Source organism: Chelonia mydas, chromosome 1 (assembly GCF_015237465.2).
Source record: "Chelonia mydas isolate rCheMyd1 chromosome 1, rCheMyd1.pri.v2, whole genome shotgun sequence".
NCBI lineage: Eukaryota > Metazoa > Chordata > Testudines > Cheloniidae > Chelonia > Chelonia mydas.
Window position 1 is genome coordinate 31,923,118 of NC_057849.1, and position 27,534 is coordinate 31,950,651.

At 39.4% G+C, this 27,534-nt stretch overlaps 1 protein-coding gene across 4 annotated transcripts in view; it reads left to right on the forward strand.

Annotated features, from left to right (window-relative positions):
* Nucleotides 1–27,534, forward strand: part of ARHGAP42 (Rho GTPase activating protein 42) — a 308,234-nt gene that overhangs the window by 146,773 nt on the left and 133,927 nt on the right. For 3 of the 4 annotated variants that reach the window (XM_027821863.3, XM_043529366.1, XM_043529370.1), the window contains exon 4: nucleotides 22,184–22,255. The exons of the other annotated variant lie outside the window; for it this stretch is intronic. In XM_027821863.3, the coding sequence (XP_027677664.1) occupies nucleotides 22,184–22,255 (72 nt within the window). The remainder of the gene's footprint in view (nucleotides 1–22,183; nucleotides 22,256–27,534) is intronic. 4 annotated transcript variants of the gene reach the window in all.

Genomic DNA, 27,534 nt, shown 5'->3' on the forward strand with positions numbered 1-27,534 from the left:
GAGATGGGAGCTTTGGTCCCTTCTTCAATCAATATATATATTAAAATGTGTTAGATTAGAACATACCCCAACATGCATCACGGAAGATGGCTGTGAGTGCAAACTTACATTTCGTGTGGACAGGCCATTAGTGGCTTTGTCTAATGTAGCTGTTCTAGTGATATGCAGAGTTAGAGGTGACCTTTCAGATAGTTATGACACCAACTCATTGAGGTTTGCACTGAAAATACACTTAAAGTATGAGCTATTAAGCCGTGGAATAGAATAATGAAAGTGCAGTAGTGAAAAAACCTTTAGACGCTAACCATGGTCGCAGCACCATAGCTAAGGTTTCAAGCAGGTTTGTATTTCTGTTCCATGTTTTATTCTGGAGGGGAAAAAAATGTTGGTTAAAATTTGCTATGTTTACTGTCAGAGGAAATAATTTTTTATTTTTGTTTGGCAACAGATACATGAAACTAAAAAAACAACAAACAATACTCTTGTAAAAAAGAGTGGCCAATGTCCTATCAAACAGTGAAAAAAATTTTTTTTAGGAAGGGTTTATTTTCCTCTGCGAGTCCCTGAAAAAGAGAGGACTTTATAACCTATAAGGGGAAAAAATAAACAGAGCTTTTGTTTTCTATTTGGGGAATGTGTCTTTTGTTCACACTACCTGGGAAAGAAAGGCAATTTGGTTACAGGGCTGACACTGAGAGAGAATTTGGGCTGGGTATCAGGAAAGCTTTCTGAGGGTCAGAGGTATTAAATCATGGAACAGTGTGCCAAGGGGACACTTGAAAATGAGGAGTATCAGGGGGTAGCTGTGTTAGTCTGTATCCACAAAAACAATGAGGAGTTTGGTGGCACCTTAAAGACCAACAGATTTATTTGGGCATAAGCTTTTGTGGGTAAAAAATCCACTTCTTCAGGGTCATGGAGTGCAAATCACAGATGCAGGCATTATTATACATGAAGAGAAGGGAGTTACCTTACAAGTGGAGAACCAGTGTTGACAGGGCCAACTCCCTTCTCTTCATGTATAATAATGCCTGCATCTGTGATTTTCACTCAATGACCCTGAAGAAGTGGATTTTTTACCCACAAAAGCTTATGCCCAAATATATCTGTTAGTCTTTAAGGTGCCACCAGACTCCTCATTGTTTTTTTGAAAATGAGACTGGACCAAATGCTAGGAAATATAATATGGGGACAGATTTATCACTGGATAAGAGACAGGTGAGCTATCTTTTCTTGTTAATTACTTCAGCTACCAAAGGGGAACCTGTCAGCTCTGTCCCCGCCTGGATCTTGCTAGCTGAAGTCATTGTTGAACATTGTTTGGTGGCTCATTTCACAGATGTCTGTCATAGTAGCAGAGCACCCAATCATCCATGTGTTTGGCATAAAGGCTGCTATGCTTTTTGGGTTGAGGGGGAGCAGATTGGAGTGTCCTTTGGTCGACTGAAAATCTGTTTTCCCAATAGTAATTAAGAATAGCCTCATTAGTTGTGTAACTCACAAGTGCCAGAAGCCAGAAAGGCTGCTTTCACTAGTTAGAGACCTAAAAAGCTAAATATTAGAACTGATCAGAACACTAGCAAAATTATTTTTTATGGAAAAAGTTACAATGAAAGTTTGAAAAATTTGGCCACATCTACTAAACATGTTTCCACCAACCAACTCCGTTTTGTGTGAATTTCCTCTTCAGTGTAACGTCCTTGGGACTTTTGCTCGTGATTCTTTTACAAACAAAAACATTGACCCGTTTTGTTCTTAGAATTGCCTCTTTGCTCAAATTGATGTGATGACATTCTGAGATGGGGTGCTTAAACCCCACACTGACAGGGAAGGACTAAGGTAGCCCTGCCACTCCATCCATGCCAGTTGTGCTTTTGTTAGGAGGGCTTTAAAAGGAAGAAGCTGCTGTCAACAGAGGGGGAAGTCTGGAGCAGGGAGTAGCTAGAGTATCTCTGGAAGCTATGAGTGAAATTTCTCCCCCGTTAGAGACTCTTCACCCTTAGGAAGACTCCAATACACACTGGAACTAGGTGGCATCTTGTGAAGAAAGCGAGTGGGAGTGGCTGCCTGGCCTACACTGTCAAGGTGTTGCCAAGTGAAGTTGTAATGCAAGCACCCCTAAAGTAAGGCAGTGGTCTTTGCCCTGGTTGGCAGACCCCCCGGAAGGGGCTTATTGGGGATGTCAGAACATTTGTGGGTTTTTTTTCTTTTTCTGCTGACAAACAGGTGAGGAGGCCCGCACACAAAGGCTAAGAGGCAGGAGCCTGACCGTGTAGACCCAGTGTTAGTAGCTGAGCATAACAAGGGACTCCCAAGCCCTGAGGGGGGGTGCCCTAGAGAAACTCATTTACACATTCACTGTGCAAGTTCCAGGCCTCTTCTGTAGTTTATGCTAATGGTTGGCCTGTGTGCTTGTTTAATCCAGCTCTGTTTGGAAGAAATGGGGCTGCTTTCACGCATTCCGCTTACTGAGGGAAGCATTTTAAATGTCAGTTTCAAGCAGTTTGACATATGAAATTTTAAACTAAACACTGTAGTGTACGAGTCTGACAGCTCGATACTCCTTAAGTAATTATTTGTGATAATTAAACATTACTTCTTGTTTTTATTGACTTGGAACAAAAAGTATGATTTTTTTTTATTTTGGTTAGTCAAGTATTCAATTTTTTCTTTATTGTTGTCTAACTTTTCCTTCACTTGTAATAGAGCTCACAAGGAGGACTGCTTTGGGTGCATTACTCCATTGTGTAAAAGTTTGTTGACATCTGCACAGTGTGAAAAACTGGCCTGTAAAGTTTGTGGCCAGGCTTGAATTTGGAAAAGCACAGAGACAGAGTAATAACATATGGAACTTATTTCGGGTAATTCTTAACTGGAACTAAGAGCCAGCACTCAACTGCCTGGGAAAGTTTAAAACAAAGACCTTGTAAATTAAATCATATCACTTATTTGTTAAATTATAGATTTAGATAATATTTGTTTAATGATGAATACTTTTGTATTCAGAAATGTAGTAAAAAAAAATCAAATATGTCCTTTCTCCTTGAGAAGTTCCCTGTAGTAATTTAGAGAAAAATAAAAGCATTTTGTATTGTGATTCAACACAGTGTTCCAATGTGATTAAACAGTAAAAAAGATTTACTCTGACATTACAATTTCTGAAGATACTTACACCACGTTTACAAAAGCAGACGTGGGATAATTTACCATAAAAATGTGAAATGTAGGTATACTTTAACTTCTGGTTCTATTTTTCTAATTAGATCCCTACTCTAATTACGATATTTCCTGTGTCTATGTAGCAGCTTGTGTCTAGATAGCACATAGTGTAAACAACCCCACTAAAGAGTTTTCTTTTTTAACAAAGCCATAAAGGATGAGGGGGTGGGTAGTTTTCATAGATTGCTTATCTGAAAGAATATTCTTGAGCTCATTCTGTATCTGTTGCTTTTACTTTTTCCCAAACCAAGAGCCAAAATCATGGGTTGCTGCATCAGTAGGACTAGTGTTACAGAAAAGAAAAGAAGAAAACAAAAACCCAAATCATCTCTAGGCGCCACAGATGTTCCTCAAAAGTGCAGGAGAACCCTGTGACGTTATCAAGGTAAATCAGTCCTGCCAAGAAGTTTAAATCCACCAAGACATTTGTCATCAGCCTTTGGAAGGTAGCTGGGGCATTCTGTAGACCAGTTATGTTCAAATAGCCCCATATGGGCAATGGAGGTGGTCTTGGCCTATCCTGCTCTGCCACTTCCACCTGCCAGTATCCTGAGGTAAGGTCTAGGATGGAGTAGTAGCTAGCTCCCTCTAAGGCATCCAGGGCTTCCTCAGTAGGGGGCAGAGGAAATGCATCTTGAATGGTCTTAGCCATTAAGTACACCTACATTTCACATTTTTATGGTAAGTTATCCCACAATGTCTGCTTTTGTAAACGTGGTGAAAGTATCTTCAGAAATTGTATGTCAGAGTAAATTTCTTTCACTCTTTAATCACATTGAAACACTGTGTTGAATCACAATACAAAATGCTTTTATTTTTCTCTAAATTACTACAGGGAACTTCTCAAGGAGAAAGAGGACATATTTGTTTTTTTTTACTTCATTGCTGAATACAAAAGTATTCATCATTAAACAAATATTATCTAAATCGATAGTTTAACAAACAAGTGATATGATTTATTTTACAAGGTCTTTGTTTTAAACTTTCCCAGGCAGTTGAGTGCTGGCTGGTAGTTCTGGCTTGAGTGCTGGCTCTTAGTGAATACACACTAGCATACAGCCATCTTCCTTCCTTGCCACCACCAGTGGTGACGTATATGGCCCTTAGCTCAATCTGATTGCTCTTGCCTCCGCCAACCCCTGCAGCTGCTTGTGAACTTCCTAGTATTGTGCTGGAGGTATCCTCCGATAGGGTTCCCTCACAGGAGTAGTGTCTGTCAAGGGTATCTCATGCTTGACTGTGGAGGCGCAGCCCAGGTTATTTTGAGAGAACACATCTGCATTCCACCTCTGTAGTTCTTCCAGTATCTTCAACTCAGCTGGATCATGCACAGCTGCCTGAATTATGTCCATTTCCGGCATAGCAGCATTGGCCTCCGCCACTTCCCTCACGTCTTGTCCTGGAGAATTGGTTAAGTTGCTGCTCACTCCAGTCATGCTACAGCAGAGGGTCTCAAACTTTTTTACTGGCAACCCCTTTCACATTGCAAGCCTTTGAGTGCAACCCCCGTAATAAATTAAACACCCTTTAAAATATATTTAACACCATTATAAATGCTGGAGGCAAGCAGGGTTTGGGGTGGAGGTTGACAGCTCGCGACCTCCCATGTAATGACCTCGCAACCCACTGAAGGGTCCTGACCCCCAGTTTGAGAACCCCTGTGCTACAGACTATGGGGCTTTGACTTCCATCTTCAACAGATACCGAAGAGCAATACATAGAACCTCTTCATCAAACTTGCGCTCTAATGTGAACCTTAATAATGACCATATATGCTACTAAAACAGCAAGGAGTCCGTTGGCACCTTAAAGATTAACAGATTTGGGCATGAGCTTTCGTGGGTAAAACCCCCACTTCTTCAGAGGCATGGAGTGAAAAATACAAATGCAGGCATTATTATACTGACACATGAAGAGAAGGGAATTGCCTAACAAGTAGAGAACCAGTGTTGACAGGGCCAATTCAATCAGGGTGGATGTAGTCCACTCCCAATAACTGATGAAGAGGTATCAATTCCAGGAGAGGGAAAGTTGCTTTTGTAGTGAGCCAGGCAGTCCCTATTCAAGCCCAAATTAATGGTATTAAATCTGCAAATTAATTTTAGTTCTGCAGTTTCTCTTTGAAGTCTGTTTCTGAAGTTTTTTTGTCCTAGTATAGCTACTTTTAAATCTGTTATAGAATGTCCAGGAAGATTGAAGTGTTCTCCTACTGGCTTTTGTTTGTTACCATTCCTGATGTCTGATTTGTATCCATTTATTCTTTTACATAGAGACTGTCCAGTTTGCCCGGTGTGCATGGCAGAGGAGTATTGCTGGCACATGATGGCATATATCACATTAGTATATGTGATATACAGTAACTCCTCACTTAAAGTCGTCCCGGTTAACGTTGTTTCGTTGTTACGTTGCTGATCAGTTGGAGAGCATGCTCATTTAAAGTTGCGCAATGCTCCCTTATAACGTGGTTTGGCAGCTGCCTGCTTTGTCCACTGCTTGCAGGAAGAGCAGCCCGTTGCAGCGAGCTGGTGGGGGCTTGGAACCAGGGTGGACCGGCAGCCCCCCATCAACTCCCTTATCAGCTCCCCGCTCCCCTAAGTTCCCTGTGCAGCAGCTGCCCAGCAGGCTATCAGTTGCTGGCAGTTCAGCTGTCCCTCCCCCCACTGCCATGTGCTGCTCCTGTCCTCTGCCTTGGAGCTGTTCCTGGGAGCCTCCTGCTTGCTGTGCAGGGGAGGGGGGAAGAGGAGGGCTAATGTCAGGGTGTCCCTCTCCCCCCTACTCCTGCCCCCCGCTTACCCTTTCTCCATATAGAGCAGGGTGGGGACAGGACAGGGCTCAGGACTGAGAGAGCTTGCTGGCCGCCGCTGCTGTCTCAACTTCCTGATCTTTTTAAAGGCAATGTACTTAGAATGGTGTCAGCATAATTAAAGGGGCAATGCACATCTCTCTCTCTCCCACACATAGGGTGTGTCTCTGTCTGCCATGCTGTCTCCCCTCCCTCCATTCCTTCTGTCTTGCAGAGTGAGGCTGCATTAACAACAATGTGTTAACCCTTGAGGGCTCAGCCGAATGCTTGTTCATCATTTAGCAGTCAGGCATTCCCTGGGAAATATCCCACCCTCTTCCACCCTCTAATTTCACCACCTCAACCAAGCTTCACAATCATCATTGCTGTGTACAGTATTAAATTGTATGTTTAAAACTTATACTGTGTGTGTGTGTGTGTGTGTATATGTGTGTGTATATATATTTTTGTCTGGTGAAAACAATTTCCCTGGAACCTAACCACCTCTATTTACATTAATTCTTATGGGGAAATTGGATTAGCTTAACATCGTTTTGTTTAAAGTCGCATTTTTCAGGAACATAACTACAACGTTAGCAAGGAGTTACTGTACTATATCACATTAGTATATACCCCTCTGCTGAAGCCTTCAAGTGTTTTCAGTTCTGCATTATAATCTAGCCAGGAGGTTAAAAAATGGATAATCATTGATGTTTGCATTATAGAAGGGGGACTGCAGCCCCCTTCACCACTATAGATAAGACATCATGGTCTTCACCACCATATAATAAACCAAGAGCAGTGATAGTTCCAATGAGAACCATTTGGTGAAAGAACCTCTGTACAGTCTCAGTAGGGTGCATTTAGTCATATGTACACCAACAGTAGTGGATGTAGTAGATATCATCTGTCTTTTTCTTCCTGTAAATTGTTTTCATATCAAAACGAGGTTTGAGTTCTAACCAGGCCATTTTATTCAAGTTTCTATCTCAGCCAGGCACTGGGAAAGGAGTGAAACTTGAATCAGAGTAAATTTTGTCAAGGTGGGAGGAAGAATATCTCTGTTGTCAAGTAACAAGCCTGGGAACCAAGAAATCTTTCCAACTCTTCCACAGACTTTGTGGAAATCACTTCACTTGACTTCTATGTGTCTTAGTCTCCCATGATGGTCTACTAACTAAAGTGCTCTGAGATCCTCGGATGGAAGGTGCTACAAGAGTTTTTGAAGAGGTGATGTTCATATGTATTTATATTTTACTCAAACGGATGACACTGCAGCTTGAAAGTATTTGCCATTTTCGATCAAATAATTGATTCATAAATCTTTCCTCTGAGCAGTAGCTGGTGCTTCAGAGGAAGAGCATACACAACTCATTGGCAAATGCATAATGCTGTTCATGTGGTAGAAAATTACATCCTCACCCCTACAGGCAATCAGCAAGTTCCTGGAAGCCTGAGATCTGATTAGCTTGGTTTTAACATGCATAGCAACTGCCTAGTTATTCATGGTCATAAAATTACCCAAGCCCCTTTAATATTCCAGCTGGAGTATTTGATTTGATGTCCTACTGTGGCATTGAAGTTCCCAGGTTGATTATATGCTACAAACATAATGTCCTTTTTATTAGTTACAATTTGCCATACTAATTTCAATTCTATGACCCCTTGCTTTTGTGTACTGTAAGAGACAAGGTGAAAGGAGCAAGTGATTAGTTTTCACTCAGCCATTCATCATTTTGAATATTTCAATCAAATATTTAACTCACCAACATGTAATGTGTTTTAAAAACATGATATTTATTCATATATGCTGACTAATAATTGTAGTATTAAATGGGAAAAAAACGAATTCATAATGTAATATCTTGTGTACTATAAATACTATAAATCAATTTGAAGAGAATCTTGTTTGAAATGTATACTATTTTGTGCTTGATTTTGATTTTTAATGATCATATTGGGGACTTTCTAGATAAAATGGTTTTAGAAAATGTAAAAAACAGTCCGCATCTACATTTATTTTTCCAGCCATAACTTGAGCTCGTCCAATCCCATTGAATAGGAGGATGGAAGGAAAAGTAACTTTTGACCTCCAAGTGATCAGAGTTTTGAGATACAGTATCTGTTTCTTCACTTTAATCTTCTGGAAGCAAACTGGTAAAATGAAATCTAACAATCCTTTAAAAATATGTAGTGGAATAAACAATGGAAAAAAGGATAGAGTATCTAACTTTTCATAGGTTTCAGAAGTGTTAGTCTATATCAGCAAACACAACGAGGAGTCCTTTTAAGTCTAAGTTTTAAGTGTTCTCCTACTGGTTTTTGAATGTGTATGCCATCATGTGCCAGCAATGCCCCTTGGACAATCTCTACGCAAAAGAATAAATGGACATAAATCAGACATCAAGAATTGTAACATTCAAAAACCAGTAGGAGAGCACTTCTGTCTCCCTGGACACTCAATAACAGACTTAAAAGTCGTCATTCTTCAACAAAAAAACTTCAAAAACAGACTCCAACGAGAAATTTCAGAACTGGAATTAATTTGCAAACTGAACACCATCAAATTGGGCCTGAATAAAGACTGGGAGTGGATCGGTCACTACAAAAACTAATTTCCCTCCGCTGATACTCTCACCTTCTTGTCAGCTGTTTGAAATGGGCCACCTTAATTGCATTGGCCTCATTAGCTCTACAAAAGTGATTTTACCTACCTTGGTATTCACCCCTTCTTGTCCACTGTTGAGAATAGGCCACTTCCACCTTAATAGAATTGTCTCGTTAGCACTCACACCCCACCCCCCCCACTTGGTAAGGCAACTCCCATCTTTTCATGTGCTGTGTATTTATATCTGCCTACTGAATTTTCCACTCTATGCATCTGGTGAAGTGGGTTTTAGCCCACAGAAGCTTATGCCCAAATAAATTTGTTAGTCTCTAAGATGCCACAAGGACTCCTCGTTGTCTTAGCTTTTTATAAATACTGAATATGAACTATCTTCTTTCAGCAATTGTTGTGGTGTACTTAAATGTAAAGTAGAATTAACATGAAACTGTTTCCAGGTATTCTACTTGACCAAGTCACAGTGCGTGAAGGATTTATGGTACCCTTCCAAGGGCAGATCTGCTTTCACCATACAGATGACACTGTATTAAGTGGTGTAAATAATTTTTAAGGTTGCCAATAAAACCTACCAACCAGACAGCTCATTGCTACCATGTGTTATCAGAAATAACTTTCTCACTGGATACATGCAAGCTTTATAACCTCTAACTTACTGCTAGCTGAAATGACTGATAAAATGTATTAGCAGCTTTTCTCCAGTTCAGCAGGACAGTTTTAAGCATCAGCTATCACAATATCCTTAACAGTTCATTTGGCTTGTCAAATACTGATGCACTTAGATTGTGATGATAATGGATGCAACTTCTGCTCTGGATACAAACAGTAGTAAATAACTGAATGAGCAGGTTAAGCCTTGATGGTGTTTAAAATTACACTTCAAATATTAGTGATCTGGCACTACCCAAGAATTCTGCAATTATGACTGAAATAGATTAGCATTCAAACATTAAAACTTAATTACTGTAAAATAACTGCAGTTTTGGGAGTTTAAGTGTAATGATGTTTTCTCTTTAAATATTTATAAGCCAACAAAGACTGTTTTAAGCTTACTGCAAATTCACAAATGCAGAATTTAAAACAGATGGAATGAATATTTAGCTTTCTCCTCCAGAGACATCACAAGCAATGAATGCAATGAGAGTGAACAAGATAGTTAAGAGGAAATCATATTAAAAATAAATATTAAATGAACATGCAACTAAAATGTATTGTCCAGATGTGCTAAAATGTCACTTCTTCCTACTTGCTTTCTTTTAAAAAAAAGAAGATGGAAGTTTTACAACTCTTCCCACTTCACAGCCTTTTTAACCTTTACCTTGCCAGCACATCTACAAGCCTATCTGCTAATTATATAGTCCTATTATACTCGAACTTAATGCTTGCATTGTTATGTAGAGCATAAGGATGCATGCATAACTATCCTGTAGTAGCCATGTGATCTGCTTGCTATCACCTGTCTCCCCTTTCCATCCCTTTTCTGTCACAATTCTCGTTGTGTTGTCTGACATTAGAGTCCAATTCTGCAATTTGCCACAATGGATAGTGCTTATGACTCATGAAGAGTTGAGCAATTCCATGAAACTACTCATTGTAATAAGTGGTACTCATGGTAGGATGTGGCCCACACCCTAAGCTTGTCCACACTTTGTACCAGAGGGCTATGTTCTGTAAAGCTCCTAGCATACTTTGTATGTCTCAAGAGTGAGTTTCTATTGTTGATACATGAGAACCTGCCTTTGTTGACCTTCCGGTCACACAGCAATGTCTAGGTCTTTTCTGGGAAAGAGAGCTGAATTAGTAGATTTGAGTGGTGGTAGGTCGAGTTTTTGGAGGATTACTAATTTTGAAATCTGTTTTCCATTTTGTATGCCTGTATAAGTGTTGTGCATGCTCAGAGCTTACTGTGGGTTCCTTTTAAAATAAAAGGAATACTTGTGGCACCTTAGAGACTAACCAATCTCTAAGGTGCCACAAGTACTCCTTTTCTTTTTGTGAATACAGACTAACACGGCTGTTACTCTGAAACCTGTCATTATTTTAAAATAAATTATCACTCCCGTCTTTGTCAGACATTCAGTTGGCCACTGTATTTTAGAACCTGGTGGTGAATACAGTTTCCGAACAGGACCTGATGACAGAAAATATACTCAGTAGAAATAATTAAATATATTGTAATGGAATATGTGGTGGAGAGCACAACACTTATTTCTGAGATTTGATGAAGCCTCATGTTAAAGAGAGGTGACATCATGTATCAGGACTGGCTGTTGACATACATTACAGTTTAGATCAGACAAATAACTTAATGCCATATTTCTTCAATTTCAATCTGAGCTCTCCACACATGCTCCAGATCATAGAATCATAGAATATCTGGGTTGGAAGGGACCTCAGGAGATCATCTAGTCCAACCCCCTGCTCAAAGCAGGACCAATCCCCAATTTTTTTTGCCCCAGATCCCTAAATGGCCCCCTCAAGGATTGAACTCACAACCCTGGGTTTAGCAGGCCAATGCTCAAACCACTGAGCTATCCCTCCCCCCAGATGGTGATATTGTAATAATCATGCTGGTAATTTAACAAATAAAAGGAAGTAGGAAGGCACAATGTTATGTTTTCATTTGGTGCTTAAGACATGGGCTATATTCTTGTGTCTGAGTTTTGAAATGGCCTTGCTTTAATCTCTCTTCAGAGAATTTTGTAAAAATATATTAAACCAAGTATTTAAAAGAATAGGTAGTATATAGTTCATTATCCATATTTGTTTCAGTAGTTTGGGAATTTATTCTCAATAATTCTGAGATTATTAACTCACTTGTAGCTCAGATGGTCAGATGGAAATGAGGAGTGCCTTTACACTTTTCTGAGCATAACTTTGCATTATAGTATTAACCAATAATTTAATGCATCATTGTGAGCTTTTATAAATGTTTGCTTAATTTATTCTTTTGTTAAGCCTGTGTTCTACTGCGTGTCTAATGTCCCCTTCATTTAATTTATATAACTACAGTATAGTGAAATAGTTTCTCCACATTGCTTTTTTTATGCTGGTTTAAACTACTTCCTTTATGAATCATTGCTCCACACAGTTCTGCATTTTTCTGAGATAACTGCACAGTATTCTGTGCCTGGGCAGATATCCCATGGTGCAATGTTCCACTGCTAGGCTCTCTGCATTCTGGGATTTTTCTCATGGTGCATTCTGGGGTGCCTAATAGAATTCTGGGACTTGAATCATGCCAATTGTTTAGTTTGTTCTCCTTTCCTGGCATACCATAATGCATTGTCCTTTGGCAAGCCATCACCATTTTCAAACTGCTGTCAGACAGTATGGAGGGAGCTCTGCTGAATGCCACAATCCTGTTATGCTGAGGCATGTCCCCAAGAGGCAGAAAAGAGTTTTGTTCAAAAAGGCAAACAGCAAACTGGGAAGACATGCAGCATAATACTTACTAGTAGAGCTTCTCTCCACAGCAGTTTCATGCTGGCTGTCTGCCTAGGTTTTGGAAAGCCTCTCCCGTGCCTTGGTCTCTGGCTCATGGTATATCCTCCTAGTTGGGGTCCTTGGACACTTGGATGCATTCTAAGGCCTTCTTCCCCAAACTGTCCAGAACCCTAAACCTGGGTTCAGAGGAGGCTTTCCTTTGCAAAAATCCAATCCAGCTGCATGGGCACATGGTGGGAGCATTATCGGAGACCCTGTTCTTATTCCTTGCCTTATTGTAACTCCACTGCAGCTCCTTTGCTTTGAAGTAGCACTGGTCCTTGTCCCAGGAGTATCTCTTCTGCATTTACTCTGCCAGACATTTGTAGATCTTGGCATTCCAGTGACTGCTCCTCTCCCCAGAGGGCAAGGAGGTCCAGGACCTACTGATGGGACCAAGTGGAAGCACAGGGCATGGTTTTTATAATGGTATGTGCCTTAAGCTGTGTGAACTCACTTCAAGCTGGAATTATAAAGGGGCACATCTGACTGTGCATCAGCATTTAAATGAGGAGGTGACATCTAGAGAAGTCCAGGACATACAGGTAAACAGCTAGTCCAATTCTGCCGCTATCCAGTGTGGCATAGCAGTAGGAAGACAGCCAGGAGCATACAGTTAATCTGAAGTATGGATGCATACGCACAAACAGAGAAAAAACTCATTCCAGAATAGAATTATTTAATTTTCCAAAGTGGATTAATTATTGCAGGATAAGCCGTCAGGTAATTAGAACACAACTTCTTTATACGGATGCAAGGCAGTTTACCCCTCCAAAATTAAAGTTATTTCAAAAAAAGTTTCTGATCTAGATGAGGCCTTGTTCAGGAAAGCAGTTAAGAAAGGCATATACTTAAAGTTAGGGTTGCACTACTGAAATTACAAAGGCAAGACATGGAAAAGTTAATATTCCAATGGCAACATTGACTTGAACTCAATTCATAAATGTGTTTTCATTTCCTGTTTTTCTGGTTAAATGTGCTGTATATTGCTGTTTATTTGGTAAAATCAAACATGCATATCTGGCCTGCTATGTTATATTATGTAACATAGCTAGTTAATGTTGATGAAGTAACATTATCTCTTGCATTTCTTGACTCTGCAATTTTTAACATCGTAGCCAAAACATGTTTTTTATTTTGTTTAATGTAAGAAACTAAAACATCCACTATTTTATTTCAATGCCACTTTAAAAGCCATGGTGGATGGAAAATTAAAATGAATATTCACTTGGAAAAAATGTACTGGAAAAATTGTTCTTTGAGCCATTTATAAACATTTTTAGCCCTGATTTGTGAGTGATTTATGAGCGCTCGCTTGTGGCAATTTATAAAAAACACTTGAAATAGCAAAAAGTGAGTGATAGGAAACTTAATATTGTGCTACGTTTAAGTGTTTGAAGTGTTTGACCTTCTGTAGTATTTAACCCATGGTTAAAATGTTGTTTATCTTCTAAACATACTTCAGCATCAACTGAATTTCTCTGCTATTCAAAGTAGCTGAAATGGAGGGTAATATTTATAGACTTTTCCAGAAGCCCAAACAAGATATATATTAAGGATATAATGTTTGATGTTATCTGTTTGCAGCCGTGAGAGTGCTTATGATAAAATTTGGATATATGTGTATGCTGTTTGTAACAATTTGATAGGTATACATTTTTTCACTTTTAAAGCCTCTGGAAAATATATAATATATTTATAGAGCCATTGAATGATGTAAAATTAGTTTTCTGTCCTAGTTATAATGTTTTTCTGAAACTTTTAAGGCAAAAAATATAGACTAAAATATATACCTATAAGAGTGCGGCATTTTAGCGATAACATGCTTGTGCATAATTTTATTAGACATCAAAAACTTGCATGTTAACCCACTGTTTTTATTTCCCCAAACACATTAATTTAAAGTTGTATTGATGAATAGCTGTTCATACACAGTGCTAGCTAGCAGAAAGATGATTCTTCCCAGACTGATTAAAACGTTGTATAGTGGGGAAAAAATCCTGGCAGTTATTAAATTGGTTTTCTGGCATAGGCATACATTCTAGGGGACAAGTATTTTTGTTAATAACAATATTGTTTATAGAAATACATGGCTTTGTCTGATGAATGCATTTTAATTGCCCTTTTCTAGAATTCTCAAATCAACATGAAGCAAGTGAATATTTTGTCATAATTCAGGACACGAGTCATTAAACATTTCAGGGAAATCTGTTTTGAAGTCCCAAATTTAATGTGAAGATTTCTTCTTCGTTGAGGAAGTGGACAATTTGATGCAGTGTGATGCAGCATATTTCAGAAAAAATGAGAAAGTTATTTTGTTAAACATGAAGCAAGCACAAGAAGTTTGGTTTTGTGGTCAAGGCATTTTATTGGAACTGAGATAACTTGGGCTCAGTTCCCTGCTCTGCCACAGATTGTTGTGTGCCCTTGGGCAAGTCTCTCAGTCTTTCCCTGTCTCAGTTTGTCTGCCAAATGGGGATAAGAACATCTCATTTCTCCCACCCTTCATCTGTCTTGCCTGTTTAGGGTCCAGACCTGCAAACATGTATAACTTACACAGGAGTAGTCCCACTGAAGTTACCGGAGGCACTCAGCTTGTAGGGCCAGCCTCTTGTTTATGACGAAAAGCTTCAAATAAATGTAAGATAGTTTTGTTAGTATTAACTATTGATATATTTATTCAAGGGATGATAATACCCCCTCCTGGGTCTCCTATCAGTCCTAAATAAAAGTGAGTGGTCATACACCCTTAAATCTATATATGGTACAGAGTTAACTTTGGACCTGCTTCTACTCCTGTTTAAGTCAATGGGAGTTTGGCCATTCAGCTGAATAGAAGCAGGATTGAGACCCTAAGATGTCTACCCTGCAATTTGTTCCACAAGGGTGCACACCCATCAGCATCAGTGGAACTCTGCATAGGTGCAGGTGACCACCCAAATAGAAAAAGTAGCTTAAGTTTGTAAGTATAAGTTACTGACTTTAGACTGACATAGTCACAATTGACTGGAGAGCAGCCTGAGGCCACTGGCCTCCAGAAAGATAGACAGATTTCTCATCTTTGACATTAGCTATTTCAAAGATTTACAAGCTCTTAAAATATTGGATAGAGGACAAGTACCTTGACTCCATCTCTGTTAAAGACAGTCAGTTATATTCCTTATAGAACTAATGCATATTACACTTTACAGGTATACCAGGAAAGGACATAGGGAGAGAAGGGCTTTAACAGCTTTCATTAAATTTGTTTCCAGGCCTTTTTTACTCCATTATCTTTTCAATTTGCCCCTTGGAGTATTCCACAATTAAGACAACTCTTAGCTTCAAAAAGAAAATGGGTAAACTAACCTAAACTAAACTCATGTTCCCCTAATAAGAAGTAGGTAAAAATCCATATTCCCCAAATGAGAAGTAGGTCAACTCCATTTACCCGCATTTACCCTTGGCTACATGACCAAGTGCATGCTGCTGCACCAAAGACCCAAATGATATATTATAGTATACTTTGGTTTTCAGTGAAACAGGTTATTCCCCTCCATCCTCTGCCCATTTACAACCTAATTTTTGCATGCTTTTCAAATATCAGTAACTGAGGGTAGATACCTTGTTAGTTAAAATAAAGTAATTAATTTTAAAATATCAGATATTGAGATTATTTTTAGACAGAAATGTGCCAACGGGCTTCCTTTAAAAAAAAAAAAAAAATTCCCTGCCCTATCCTATATGGCAGGGGTAGGCAAACTTTTTGGCCTGAGCGCCCATCAGGGAACAGAAATTGTATGGCGGGCCATGAATGCTCACAACATTGGGGTTAATACGAAGGTTATTAGGGGACAGTAGCCCAACTTTTGGTTCCGAGGATCTGGCTTTACCTCCTGCTGATTTTGACACGTAGGGCCAAAACCTGGGAACTGATAAGAACAAAAGAACTCCAACTGTTTAAAAAGACTCTCTCTCTATCTCTGCACCCCATAGAGTGTTTAAAGAACCTGGGTCAGGATAGTGTCGTTCAGGGCCTGGTCTAAGAGAAGGAGAAGTAAAAGCATGAGGCCTAACATCTGAGGGAATACACTCAGAAGGACGTGGAAGGGGATAGAGGTGCAGCTAGTCCTGCAGCCATGACATGCAACAGGATTCAGTGAGTTTAAAAATATAGGAAGTTTTAAGGGTCTGCATTATTTTGTTACTGTGATCATTCATTGTAAATAAAAAGTAATTTAAGTAAATTCTCAGAAGATTAATTCTGTAATCAGTGCTGTAATTTTGGGGAGGATACACTGTATTCTTCATGATGATAAAAGTGATTGAATCCCTTCTTTAAGTGCAATCAACAGGATTGCAATAACTAGTTTCTAATAAATAGTGTACGTGTGTGTGTCCATGTGTGTCTGAAAAAGAAAGTAGCATTTTCTTAAAGGGTTTCTGATCTGCAGTTTTGAAAACAACTGAAAAGAAAGGGTTGGAATAGAAAAGCTCAGTAACCTTAACTGTATGCATGGCCAACCAGAATAACTATGATTACATGTTTTTTATATACTTTTACCTATGCTGCTAACTAGAGTGAGTCGAAAATGTCAAAGTTAGAAATTTTGGTTGTTTTTTGGTAACATTTGTATCCCTTATTTTGGGTACAAGATCTAGTACAAGTCTCAAACTTTGTCAAAGTATCATTTCCCTATTATCTCTGACTGTTGTACCGTAAGTTACTGTGAAATTGCCTTCTCTCATCTAAAATGCTACTGTGCTTATACCACAGAACACAAAACAAATTATATTGTTTGATCTAGGTTAGGGGAGCTATCATTAAGTAATAATAGGGAATGGACAGTATAGAACTCAAGAACCAATCAATAATTGATAGAAAAAGCTTTTAAAACTTCTTAAAAGGAGAGTCTAATTTTAAAAAATGCTTTTGGGAAAAAGATGTCTATTTTTTTTTAACAGAATGAGGAGTTCTGATGTTGCTATTTACAGCAAACCATTATAGTCTTATTGACATCATCCCTCTGTTTTGCATTTCTTTGATCTTAACCTTGGCACAGTAACTGAGCAAGCAAGGGAACATGAGTTTTGCAGGAAGTGAGATGCTCTATTAAACTGGTACTTTGAAAACCTTAAATGACACCACAAAACTTGCAATCCTTTTTGATCATTGTAAATGTTTGGAGCGGATCAGTAGGTGGGAAGAGTTACTACCTAGTTGTTAGGCGGACCAGAAGTTAGGTGCTTAGTTTTATGGCCTGCGTTATTCAGAAGGTCAGACTAGATCACTCAGTCCCTTCCGCCTTGGAATCTATGAAAGCCCTGGTGCCGTTGTACTCCACCAGAGTATTGCCATTGACTTCAGCGGGGCCAGCTATTTCACCCCTGGATTCAGTTTCTACCTATGCAAATTATGTACTGTTTGACCATGGTCAAATGCCTCTGTCTGCCCGTGTAAACCTTCTTGTTTCAGAGCATAAAACAACCTCCAGCTGAGGGTTCAGTAAGAACTGTCTCTAAGGGCAAGTTATTCCATAACTACCCACTATAGTATTTTTTGCATCTTTCTGTGAAGCATGTAGTACTGGACATTATCAGAGATTGGATAGTGGACTTGATGGGCCACTTGGTCTGCAAATTCCTGTGTTCCTAGATGGGTATATTGACTGTACCTTTCTTGTAAGGGTGTTGAATTAATTGTTTGCAAATTTCCTCAACATCCTTGACTGAAAAGCATTATATACATGCGAATAATTATTGACTTTACAGTTTTAATTTGATAATTTAGTTTTTTTCAAGATGCTGTACTCTGAATCTCAGATTTATGGGAGAGTTTATTCCTTTGGTGTTATTCCTTCTATTAATATATACATACATCTATATATATAGCTTTTAGAAGTAGCTGTTACAGCGATAGGTCATCCAAATCAGTAAAGTAATAATTAGTGCAAAGTCCATTGGACAAGAGTAATGATGCCCTTTAGTTTTAGAATTTGTTTTTAAATTCAAAAAGGGAAATCTAGCTTCATTCTACAAAGTGAGAGATTATTACATGGAAAATCCTTTTTAAAATCTGAATAAATCTTAGATGCTCAAAGTACTTCCCATTAATTTTCACCATCAGTGAGAAGATATAACTAATGATTTCAACAGTTTAAGATAGATGGTGATGTAAGAACATTATTATTTTCTCCACACTCTCAATTATCTCTTTCTCTCTCTTATCATATAATATAGTGTGTGTGTGTGTGTGTGTGTGTATATATATATATACACACACTATACTATATATATATATATATACATACATATATAAATATAATATTGGCCACTCAGTAAAGGAAAGCTCAAAGAAAGGTCGAGAGCTTTACTTGTAAAAATCATATCATATACGCATTAGTATTGCAAAGTGACACATTTTGGAGGGTTATTGTAAAGATTATCCAGTGCTCAGTCATGCAATAGATTATTTTAGCCAAAAAATATCAACAAATGAGATGCCAAAACAAGCCAACTATAATATAATGTAATGCCAGTGATAGGAACCAGTAATGAAAAGAAAATAAATCTGCAAGGCAGAAGTTCTATCAGCTGTATATTTATGTTTTATCCAAGCTAGCCCAGTAAAGTCCAATGAAGATAGAGAGGGAGTCTTTACACAGCTGAGCAACCTGAATCCTGTAATGAGGTCTGTTGAATTGCATCTGCCAGGATTCTCTCCAATAGTTTATTGGCAGGCTTCTCTTTCCAAAATAAATACTCGTTCCTGGCTTGTCTAATGCATAATTTAGCCAGGAAGAGGATTGCCACATCAGTGTTCTGTCATCAGAAGTGTTCGTCATTGGGACTAATGTGCAGCATTCTGTTTGTGTATCTCGACTTAGACCAGGAAACTATTTCTATATTTAGTTAAATGAATATATTCTTTTAATTTCTGGCTACATCCGTTGCCCATTCCTAATTCTAAATTCCCTTGTGTACAAAGTACAGTGGTCCTGCTGGTTCTTGGAACGCTTGTTTCTTGGCATCTCCTTATAATGCCATATGATTGTATATAAATTAGCTCTTTCACGATGTCTAGAGCAGGGACCATTTTGTATTCCGAGATTTCACGGCAATGGAATTTGCAGCAGATGATTTTTGCTTCATAAGTCAAACTGTCGGTTAACAGTAAAAGGCAAGTTTCTCTCATTTGAAGGTTATGAAGAAAGCCTTTAAAATATGAACTGCTTCGAGTGGTCTCCTGAGTTTGCACGCAAGGCACATGAAAGCGAAAGGGAGTGTTGTGAACAGCTTCATTCAGCTCAGTGTGGTGTTAACGCTGAAGACAAATAGTGATTATTTATATCAATATTAACTTTTTTACTGATGGTTATAAAGAGAAGCATTTATCTTGTATGTGTATAGTTGTTGGATGCCGCAACGAATATTGGTACACTGGGAAATGTGGCAAATGGTTGTTAGACAGTAGGAATTCAAGTCTCCACCAAAAATCTCAATTTCTTTCCTCGTGGGAGTAGGGGAAAAAGAGAGACATCCATTCTGTAGTGCCAAAGATCTCAACATCCCTTCTTGTGCCAAACATTAAAACAATCTCCCTTGCTTTTATAGATGCTGTCAGGACCTATAGTTTCCTCCTCACAAACATATTCAATGCAGGTGTATCCCTGAACTGAGCTTTGTGAGGCCTAGGTTCTATTCCTGGCTGTGCCACAGACCTGCCATGTGACCTTGAGCAAGTCACTTCACCTCTGTTTGACTCTCTTGGTCTTGCCTGTCCTGTCTATTTAGAATGCAAGTTCTTTGGGACTCGGTCTCTCTGACTATGTGTTTGCATAGTGCCTAGCACATAAGGGCCCCAATCTCAGTTCAGGTCTCTAGTTGCTACCTTAACTACAAATAATAAATCAGAATGTCAGTGAAAAATGACAGTTTAGGGAACAGCATAACATTTAATTCAATATCAAAATGAATAAGACAGGAAATACTTTATAGTACTGACTGTCATATTTTATTCAATAAAAGCTCAGTGTAGTCACACTGGCATAGAAGTGCATGGCCAAGTGTATTCAGGTGAGGTATGGTTCTCAAGATTTCTAGTTTTGTTGGCCACACTTCTGTTATTTTTTATCATGTCTGCAGGACATTCGACCATATGCTAGATTTTAGTATTTAGTCTTTGTCATAAACACGGTCAGCTGTGGTGTGGTGTCAGTTGTTATGGTTTTCAGCTTGGTCACTTTGGGCCACCACATCATCAAACTTGTCGAGTGCTGCTAGTCACCTTACTTTTTCTACTATTAAGTAGGTATGGCAATATGAGAGTTTTGCTTTTTTTCACCCACCTTCTGTCCCCTGGGACCACCTGACTGAGAAAGTGACTGTGTGAGCTTTGGGAATGAAATCTTAGTTTTGAAAAAGTCTGCTTGCTGAATTTTTGTTTATATTTTACAGATTAGTTTGTCTGGACTATTATAGCCCTTGGGGAAGCTTTCATGCTATAATAGCACTGTGTCTTGTCGCTTATTATGTAAAAGCTACCACAGCATTACTCATTCATATCTGTCTTATTTACATTAGCCCATCCTCCCTAGCTGCCAAGATCCAAATGTGTAATGCAATGTATGTGGTAAAGACCAGAAATGAGAGAACAAACAATTATTTATGCAGGAAACTTAAAATGTTTTGCTATTAATTCCTTTAAGGTAAATAACTTTGTATAATCAGTTTTTTTTATTCTTTATTTCTGAGGTGAATAATTTACAACAATAAAAAAGGGGGAGACACCAAATTTGTGTGAGAGTTGCATATCTTTGCAACTAAAGTCAGTGACATGACTCAGAATGAGGCTCATATAAAAAGACTTCCTCTGGCTGTTGTGTCTAAACCTGAAAATGGATGATTTCTTATAGAAGTGTTTGCAAAAAGATTGAGTATGGTGGTTTTTTTAAGTGGTATTGCATGGCAAAAAGTTAAATAAATTAAGATAGCAAAATAAATGAATATATCCTTCCTAGCCAAAACCTAATGAGTGACTTACATGCCACATAACCCTTAGCTTTGAGGTTAAGTAAGGTTTAAATAATGCACAAGCATTTTTGTTTGCCTTATGCAGTGGGGTGAGTTTCACTCTAAGTCAGGGGTTCCCAAACTTGGTTTACGGCTTGTTCAGGGTAAGCCCCTGGCGGGCCTCAAGATGCTTTGTTTACCTGAGTGTCTGCAGGTACGGCCGCTCGCAGCTCCCAGTGGCTGCGTTTCGCTGTTCCCAGCCAATGGGAGCTGAGGGAAATGGCACAGGCCGGGCCGGGCCACCGCTTCCCACAGCTCCCATTGGCCGGAACAAGCCGTGAACCAAGTTTGGGAACCCCTGCTCTAAGTCAACAGACAAACAATGGAAAAGAATGAAAACTATCACGTAATTACGGCTTCCAGGCTAAGTGTAAGAGGATAAAATTACCCCATAGCCATTTTTCAGTTTATTAATAACAAAATAAACATGATGGTTGCCAATTTTATATATTTCGTAACTTTTTTCAGCTTTTCTTTTGGATTATTCCCTTAACTGGCGTGGCTAGATAATCAGAGGGGATTGCTGAAATGACTAAGCTATCCATTTGTGCACATAACTAGTCTATGTAATCATGTTCCTAAGACTGTTACCTTTGTCTTCTCCCCAATTTTGCCAGATTGTTTTACTTCCAGTTGTTGCATCTTGTCTGAAATTAGATTGTAAACTCTAAATTTCAGGGAAAACAAATACCAGGAATCCTATGTATGCAGCATGAGTACTTTTTATTTGTTTTAAATTGACAAATATAATTAAGTTTTAATTATTTATGATGATGCTTCATAATACATTGGGAAATGTTTTGCAGTATACTTTATAAAAGCAAAGAAGTGTTTGTAACTGGAGCCTTACCTGCACTGTACGGTTAAACCTTCATTGACAACTGTGATGAAACCACTGGGTTTTTATCAGGTTTGTAGATTAGCAAAGTGAGATTTACTGAAGTTGTACTGTCGTTCCCAACTTTCTTTAAATACTATATATGAAAAGAGACACATTTGAATATTTATGTTTGACATTTCAGATCCAGAATGCCAATGATGTGTTAATAGCACCACTGGAAAAGTTTCGTAAAGAACAAATAGGTGCAGCAAAAGTAAGGAACCGATTCTTATTTATTTTATATTTGCTTGATGTTCACTCTGTGTTGATTGTTAGATTACAGACATTTTAAAGTAATGATACCATTGTTCTCAGTGTATGTGTGTATTGATAAATTGGACTTTAGTTCTTTGCTTCAGAGGAGTGGAACATTTTAGAAAGCACATTTTAAGGTTCTGGATATATTGCATACCTCAGGCACTAACAGAACCTTTTCTTTTGCAGCAAATCTGCCATATCCTTTAGTTGACTTTATTTTCTGGTATTTAGGTTTAATTCAATCCCATATGAAAAACCAAAAAGTAACTGAGAAATAATTGCAGACACTTATTTTTGACAAGCCCAGAGTCATTCTAACATACATTGTGAACATCTCCAATGTTCCTATCCTAGCAGCTGAAGAAGCAGCGAAAGCAGGAACCTTGAGAGAACTTTTTACAGTTTTGTCCGTCCTATGTTCATTGGCTGTTTGCTCCAGTCCTCTCTCTCCCCCTCCATCACAGTCTCTTCACCTCAGCTTCACTCCACACCTGCCCCGTTTACCCTCTTCTCTGCTACTTCACTTCCCTTTTCTTTCCATTTATCTTAATCCCTCCTAAGTAAATCCAATATCACACCCCCTCTTACAAGTATGGAAATAATGTGATGTTTGCTGCCATCACATTGTTCACTCTGCTTGTGTGTTAGATCCCTGCCTCACCTTGTGTCTATCATGTCTAGTTAGATAGCAAGCTCTTTGGGGGTAGGGACTGTTTACAATGGTATTTTTTACAAGGCTTAGCACAATGCGGCCCCATTCTTGGTTGTTCCTTAAGCACTGCCATAATAAACATGAGTAGTAATAATTTTGTGCATTTGGGACTCTGTAAAAACTTAAACAATTGATAAATGAAACTGATGAAAGAAAGGAGAAATGAAAAAAGAATGTGGGCTATAACCCACTTCATCAGATGCATGGAGTGGAAAATACAGGAAGCAGGTATAAATATACAGCACATAAAAAGATGAAAGTTGCCTTACCAAGTGTGGGGGGACGGGGGTCAGTGCTAACGAGGCCAATTCAGTTAGGGTAGATGTGGCCCATTCCCAACAGTTGACAAGAAGGGGTGAATATCAACATCTGTTTCAGATTTGGGAATGATTTATACCGTCAAGTCAGCGGTGCTGCTATGGGTACCCGCATGGCCCCACAGTATGCCAGCATTTTTATGGCTGACTTAGAACAATGCTTCCTCAGATCTCGTCCCCTAGCGCCCCTACTCTACTTGTGCTACATTGATGACAACCTCATCATCTGGACCCATGGAAAGGAGGCCCTTGAGGAATTCCATCTGGATTTCAACAATTTCCATCCCACCATCAACCTCAGCCTGGACCAGTCCACACAAGAAATCCACTTCCTGGACACTACAGTACAAATAAACGATGGTCACATAAACACTCCCCTATACCGGAAACCGATTGACCACTATACTTACTTACTTGCCTCCAGCTTTCATCCAGACCACATCACACGATCCATTGTCTACAGCCAAGCCCTAAGATACAACCACATTTGCTCCAATCCTTCAGACAGAGACAAACACCTACAGGATCTCTATCAGGAGTTCTTAAAACTACAATACCTACCCGGGAAAGTGAAGAAACAGCTTGACAGAGCCAGAAGGGTACCCAGAAGTCACCTACTACAGGACAGGCCCAGCAAAGAAAGTAACAGAACGCCACTAGCCATCACCTACAGCCCCCAACTAAAACCTCTCCAGTGCATCATCAAGGATCTACAACCTACCCTGAAGGACGATCCCTCACTCTCACAGACCTTGGGAGACAGGCCAGTCCTTGTCTACAGACAGCCCCCCAACCTGAAGCAAATACTCACCAGCAACTACACAGCACACAACAGAAATACTAACCCAGGAACCAAACTCTGCAACAAACCACCTTGCCAACTCTATTCAAGGGACACCATCATAGGACCCAACCACATCAGCCACACTATCAAGGGCTCATTCACTTGCACATCTACCAATGTGATATATGCCATCATGTGCCAGCAATGCTCCTCTGCCATGCACACTGACCAAACCAGACAGTCTCTACGCAAAAGAATAAATGGACACAAATCGGACATCAAGAACTGTAATATTCAAAAACCAGTAGGAGAGCACTTCAATCTCCCTTGACCCTCAATAACAGAATTAAAAGTTGCCATTCTTCAATAAAAAAAACTTACAAAATAAACTTCAAAGAGAAACTGCAGAACTGAAATTAATTTGCAAACTTTACACCATCAAATTAGGCCTGAATAAAGACTGGGAGTGGCTGGGTCACTACAAAAAATAATTTTCGCTCTGTTGATACTCACACCTTCTTGTCAACTGCTTGGAATGGGCCACATCCACCTTGATTAAATTGGCCTCATTAGCACTACAAAAAGTAAATTTCCCTCTGTTGTTGTTCACCCCTTGTTGTCAACCCTAATTGAACTGGCCTTGTTAGCACTGACCCCCCACTTAGTAAAGCAATTCCCATCTTTTCATGTGCTGTATATTTATACCTGCTGCTGTATTTTCCACTCCATGCATCTGATGAAATGGTTTATAGCCCACAAAAGCTTATGCCCAAATAAATGTGTTAGTCTCTAAGGTGCCACAAGGACTCCTCGTTGTTTTTGCTGATGCAGACTAACACGGCTACCCCTCTGAAACAAAAAAGAATGTTTTTTAAATGGGAGGAGAAACAGTCAGATGAACTGACTCACCTCCAATTCCTTACACAGAGGTCTGTGTCTCCTCTGGGCACAGCAGAGGTGGAGAATGGCAAAGCAGCTGGTTGTGGCTCCCTCATTCTAAGAGCAGCCAAGGTCTTGTTCAATCCTTGGTATAGTTTAGAACTACCTTGGGGCTATTCTAAACTGTGCTCTGGATGTAGTCGTCCCAAAGGGGCACTGCAGATTCTCAGAGCTCAGTGTGCTTTGGCCATGTCTCCTTCAGTCTCCACACCTCTCTGGGCTGCAGCGTCCAGATATTTCTTCCATATGGAGAATCTCTGGTCGGTGGTTTAAGACAGCTATACAGTTAGCAGAGCGGCACAAAGGACTGTACAAGGCTCAGTACTGAGCCCAGGGAACCTGGGAGCACATTCAGAAAAGGAGTTTGCTAGGTGTGGTCTCTCAATCTAGAAAGCCCTATTTCCAGCTCAATGTAGAATTCTTAAGGTACAATTCTTAACTCTGCAGATTAGTTGCCTTGGAGAGTCTTAAAGGGTACAATAGTTAATAAGGTGCATGATTCTGGTACCAGCCAGTGCTAGAAGAGGGCCTCCTCCCTGATTGAACTAACCTCGTTATCCCTAGCCTGATTCTTGCTTGCATATTTATACCTGCCTCTTGAAATTTCCACTACATGCATCTGACAAAGTGGGTATTCACCCACGAAAGCTTATGCTCCAATACATCTGTTAGTCTATAAGGTGCCACAGGACTCTTTGCCTTGAGTACATATACTGCTTCTGAGATATTGTACCCTTGATTTAAAACTTTGCTGATAGATTATCTGGGAAATCTTTCAATTTTTAATATTGCTTTGGTTTGAAGAAACCATTCTAGTTTGTTTAGTTCTTGTATAAAGAGCATAATGTAGTGGGCCTATAAAATAAGTAATAGAGCCTGCACTCTTTCTGCATCTGAGCAGATTCACAGAGGGAGAAAATATATATGGTAAGAGGAAAAATGGAGAATCTAAGTGATAATATTTGAGTGTTTTCTGTACTACTCCTGTGAGTGTGTAACAGGGAGATGGAGAACCCTCTGTACAGGAACTAAACACACATTTCGAGCAAATTCCTGCTGTGGACTTGTGGTCAGACTTCTGTGGACAAAGAAGATGTTTTCTTCCCTCATGTTTGATATTTTTTGTGTGTACAGTTGCATGCTTTCCTCACCACACCCATGTCCTGCTATGTAGATGCAGAGCATGGGAATTTGTTTTTATGCTGCAAATAAATAGAGTTTAATGCCATCTGAGAATGCTTTCTCTTTTTTTAGCAGTTTTCATTCCTACATACATTGAAAGTTGTTTGATTCTTTGGATTGCTATTTAATTTTGTAATAACATAGCTTCAGGGACGTGATTGCCTTTTCTGTAGAGACTCACTGTGTTGTTGACAAGCGTTCTGTCTGGGGAAGCTAAACAAGACTCTATCCAGAGATCATTAACATGGCTTCTTAGTCAGGATGCTGAGGTCATTATAGAGCAGTGTGCAGCACTCCGTCCCCTTTAGATATATGCAGTCAGTGACTCTCTAGACAGTTATACTTCTGTGTTTGGAGATAGCTCACCCCCGGTTGCTGTTGCCATTAACAATAACACCAAACACTTTGTATAGGGCTCTACCTGGGCAGAGCACTTTACAAACATTAATTAATTCTAACAATATCCCTGTTGGATAGGCATTTGTCCCCATTTCATAACTGGGGGTAAAGCGACATGCAGAGGTCAAGAGACTTGCCCAAGCCACACAACAACTTAGTGGCTGAGTTAGGACTGGAACCCAGATCTTCCAACTCAGTCCTGTGTCTATTCCATTAGACCTCGTTACCTCTCTTTTGGACCACTAGGTTCCTGGGTTGACACCTGTTAGGTTCAGCCACCAGACGGGAGCTCTACTAGTTGATTGTTTTAGAAAACTCTAAAATAAATATATTTGTGTTTTCTTCTTCTGCTTTGCCTGAGTTCAACTGTCAGATTCAGCGCTGGGATATTCAGACCACCAACATAGTCTAGAGTATGATTGGGTATGATATGAGGTGGATCTGTCAAATAAAATACTTTCAAAGGGCATTGAGATGAATGAGAGCAGCACAAAGAGATGACAATTAATTACACTTAATGTTCTTTAAAAAAAAAAAAAAAGGCTGAAAACCTCTAACAAGAATGGTAAATCTGTGAAGTACAATAGGAATGGGTTAGTAATAAAGGTATGCAAAACTGAGGCTATGTTGACACTACAATTACTTTGGTATAACTTACATCGCTCAGGGGTGTGAATAATCCCCACCCCCGAGCAACGTAAGTTATACCAACCTAAGCACCACTGTGGACAGCGCTGTGTCAGTGATAGAGCTTCTTCTGCCAACATAGCTACCACCTCTCACGAGGCAGGAGTTATTAAGCCAACGGAAGAGCTCTCTCCCATCAGTTTAGCGCATCTTCACCAGAATCTGTAGTGTAGACATAGCCTGAGTGGTATTACAGTGCCAGAGATGGTATGAAC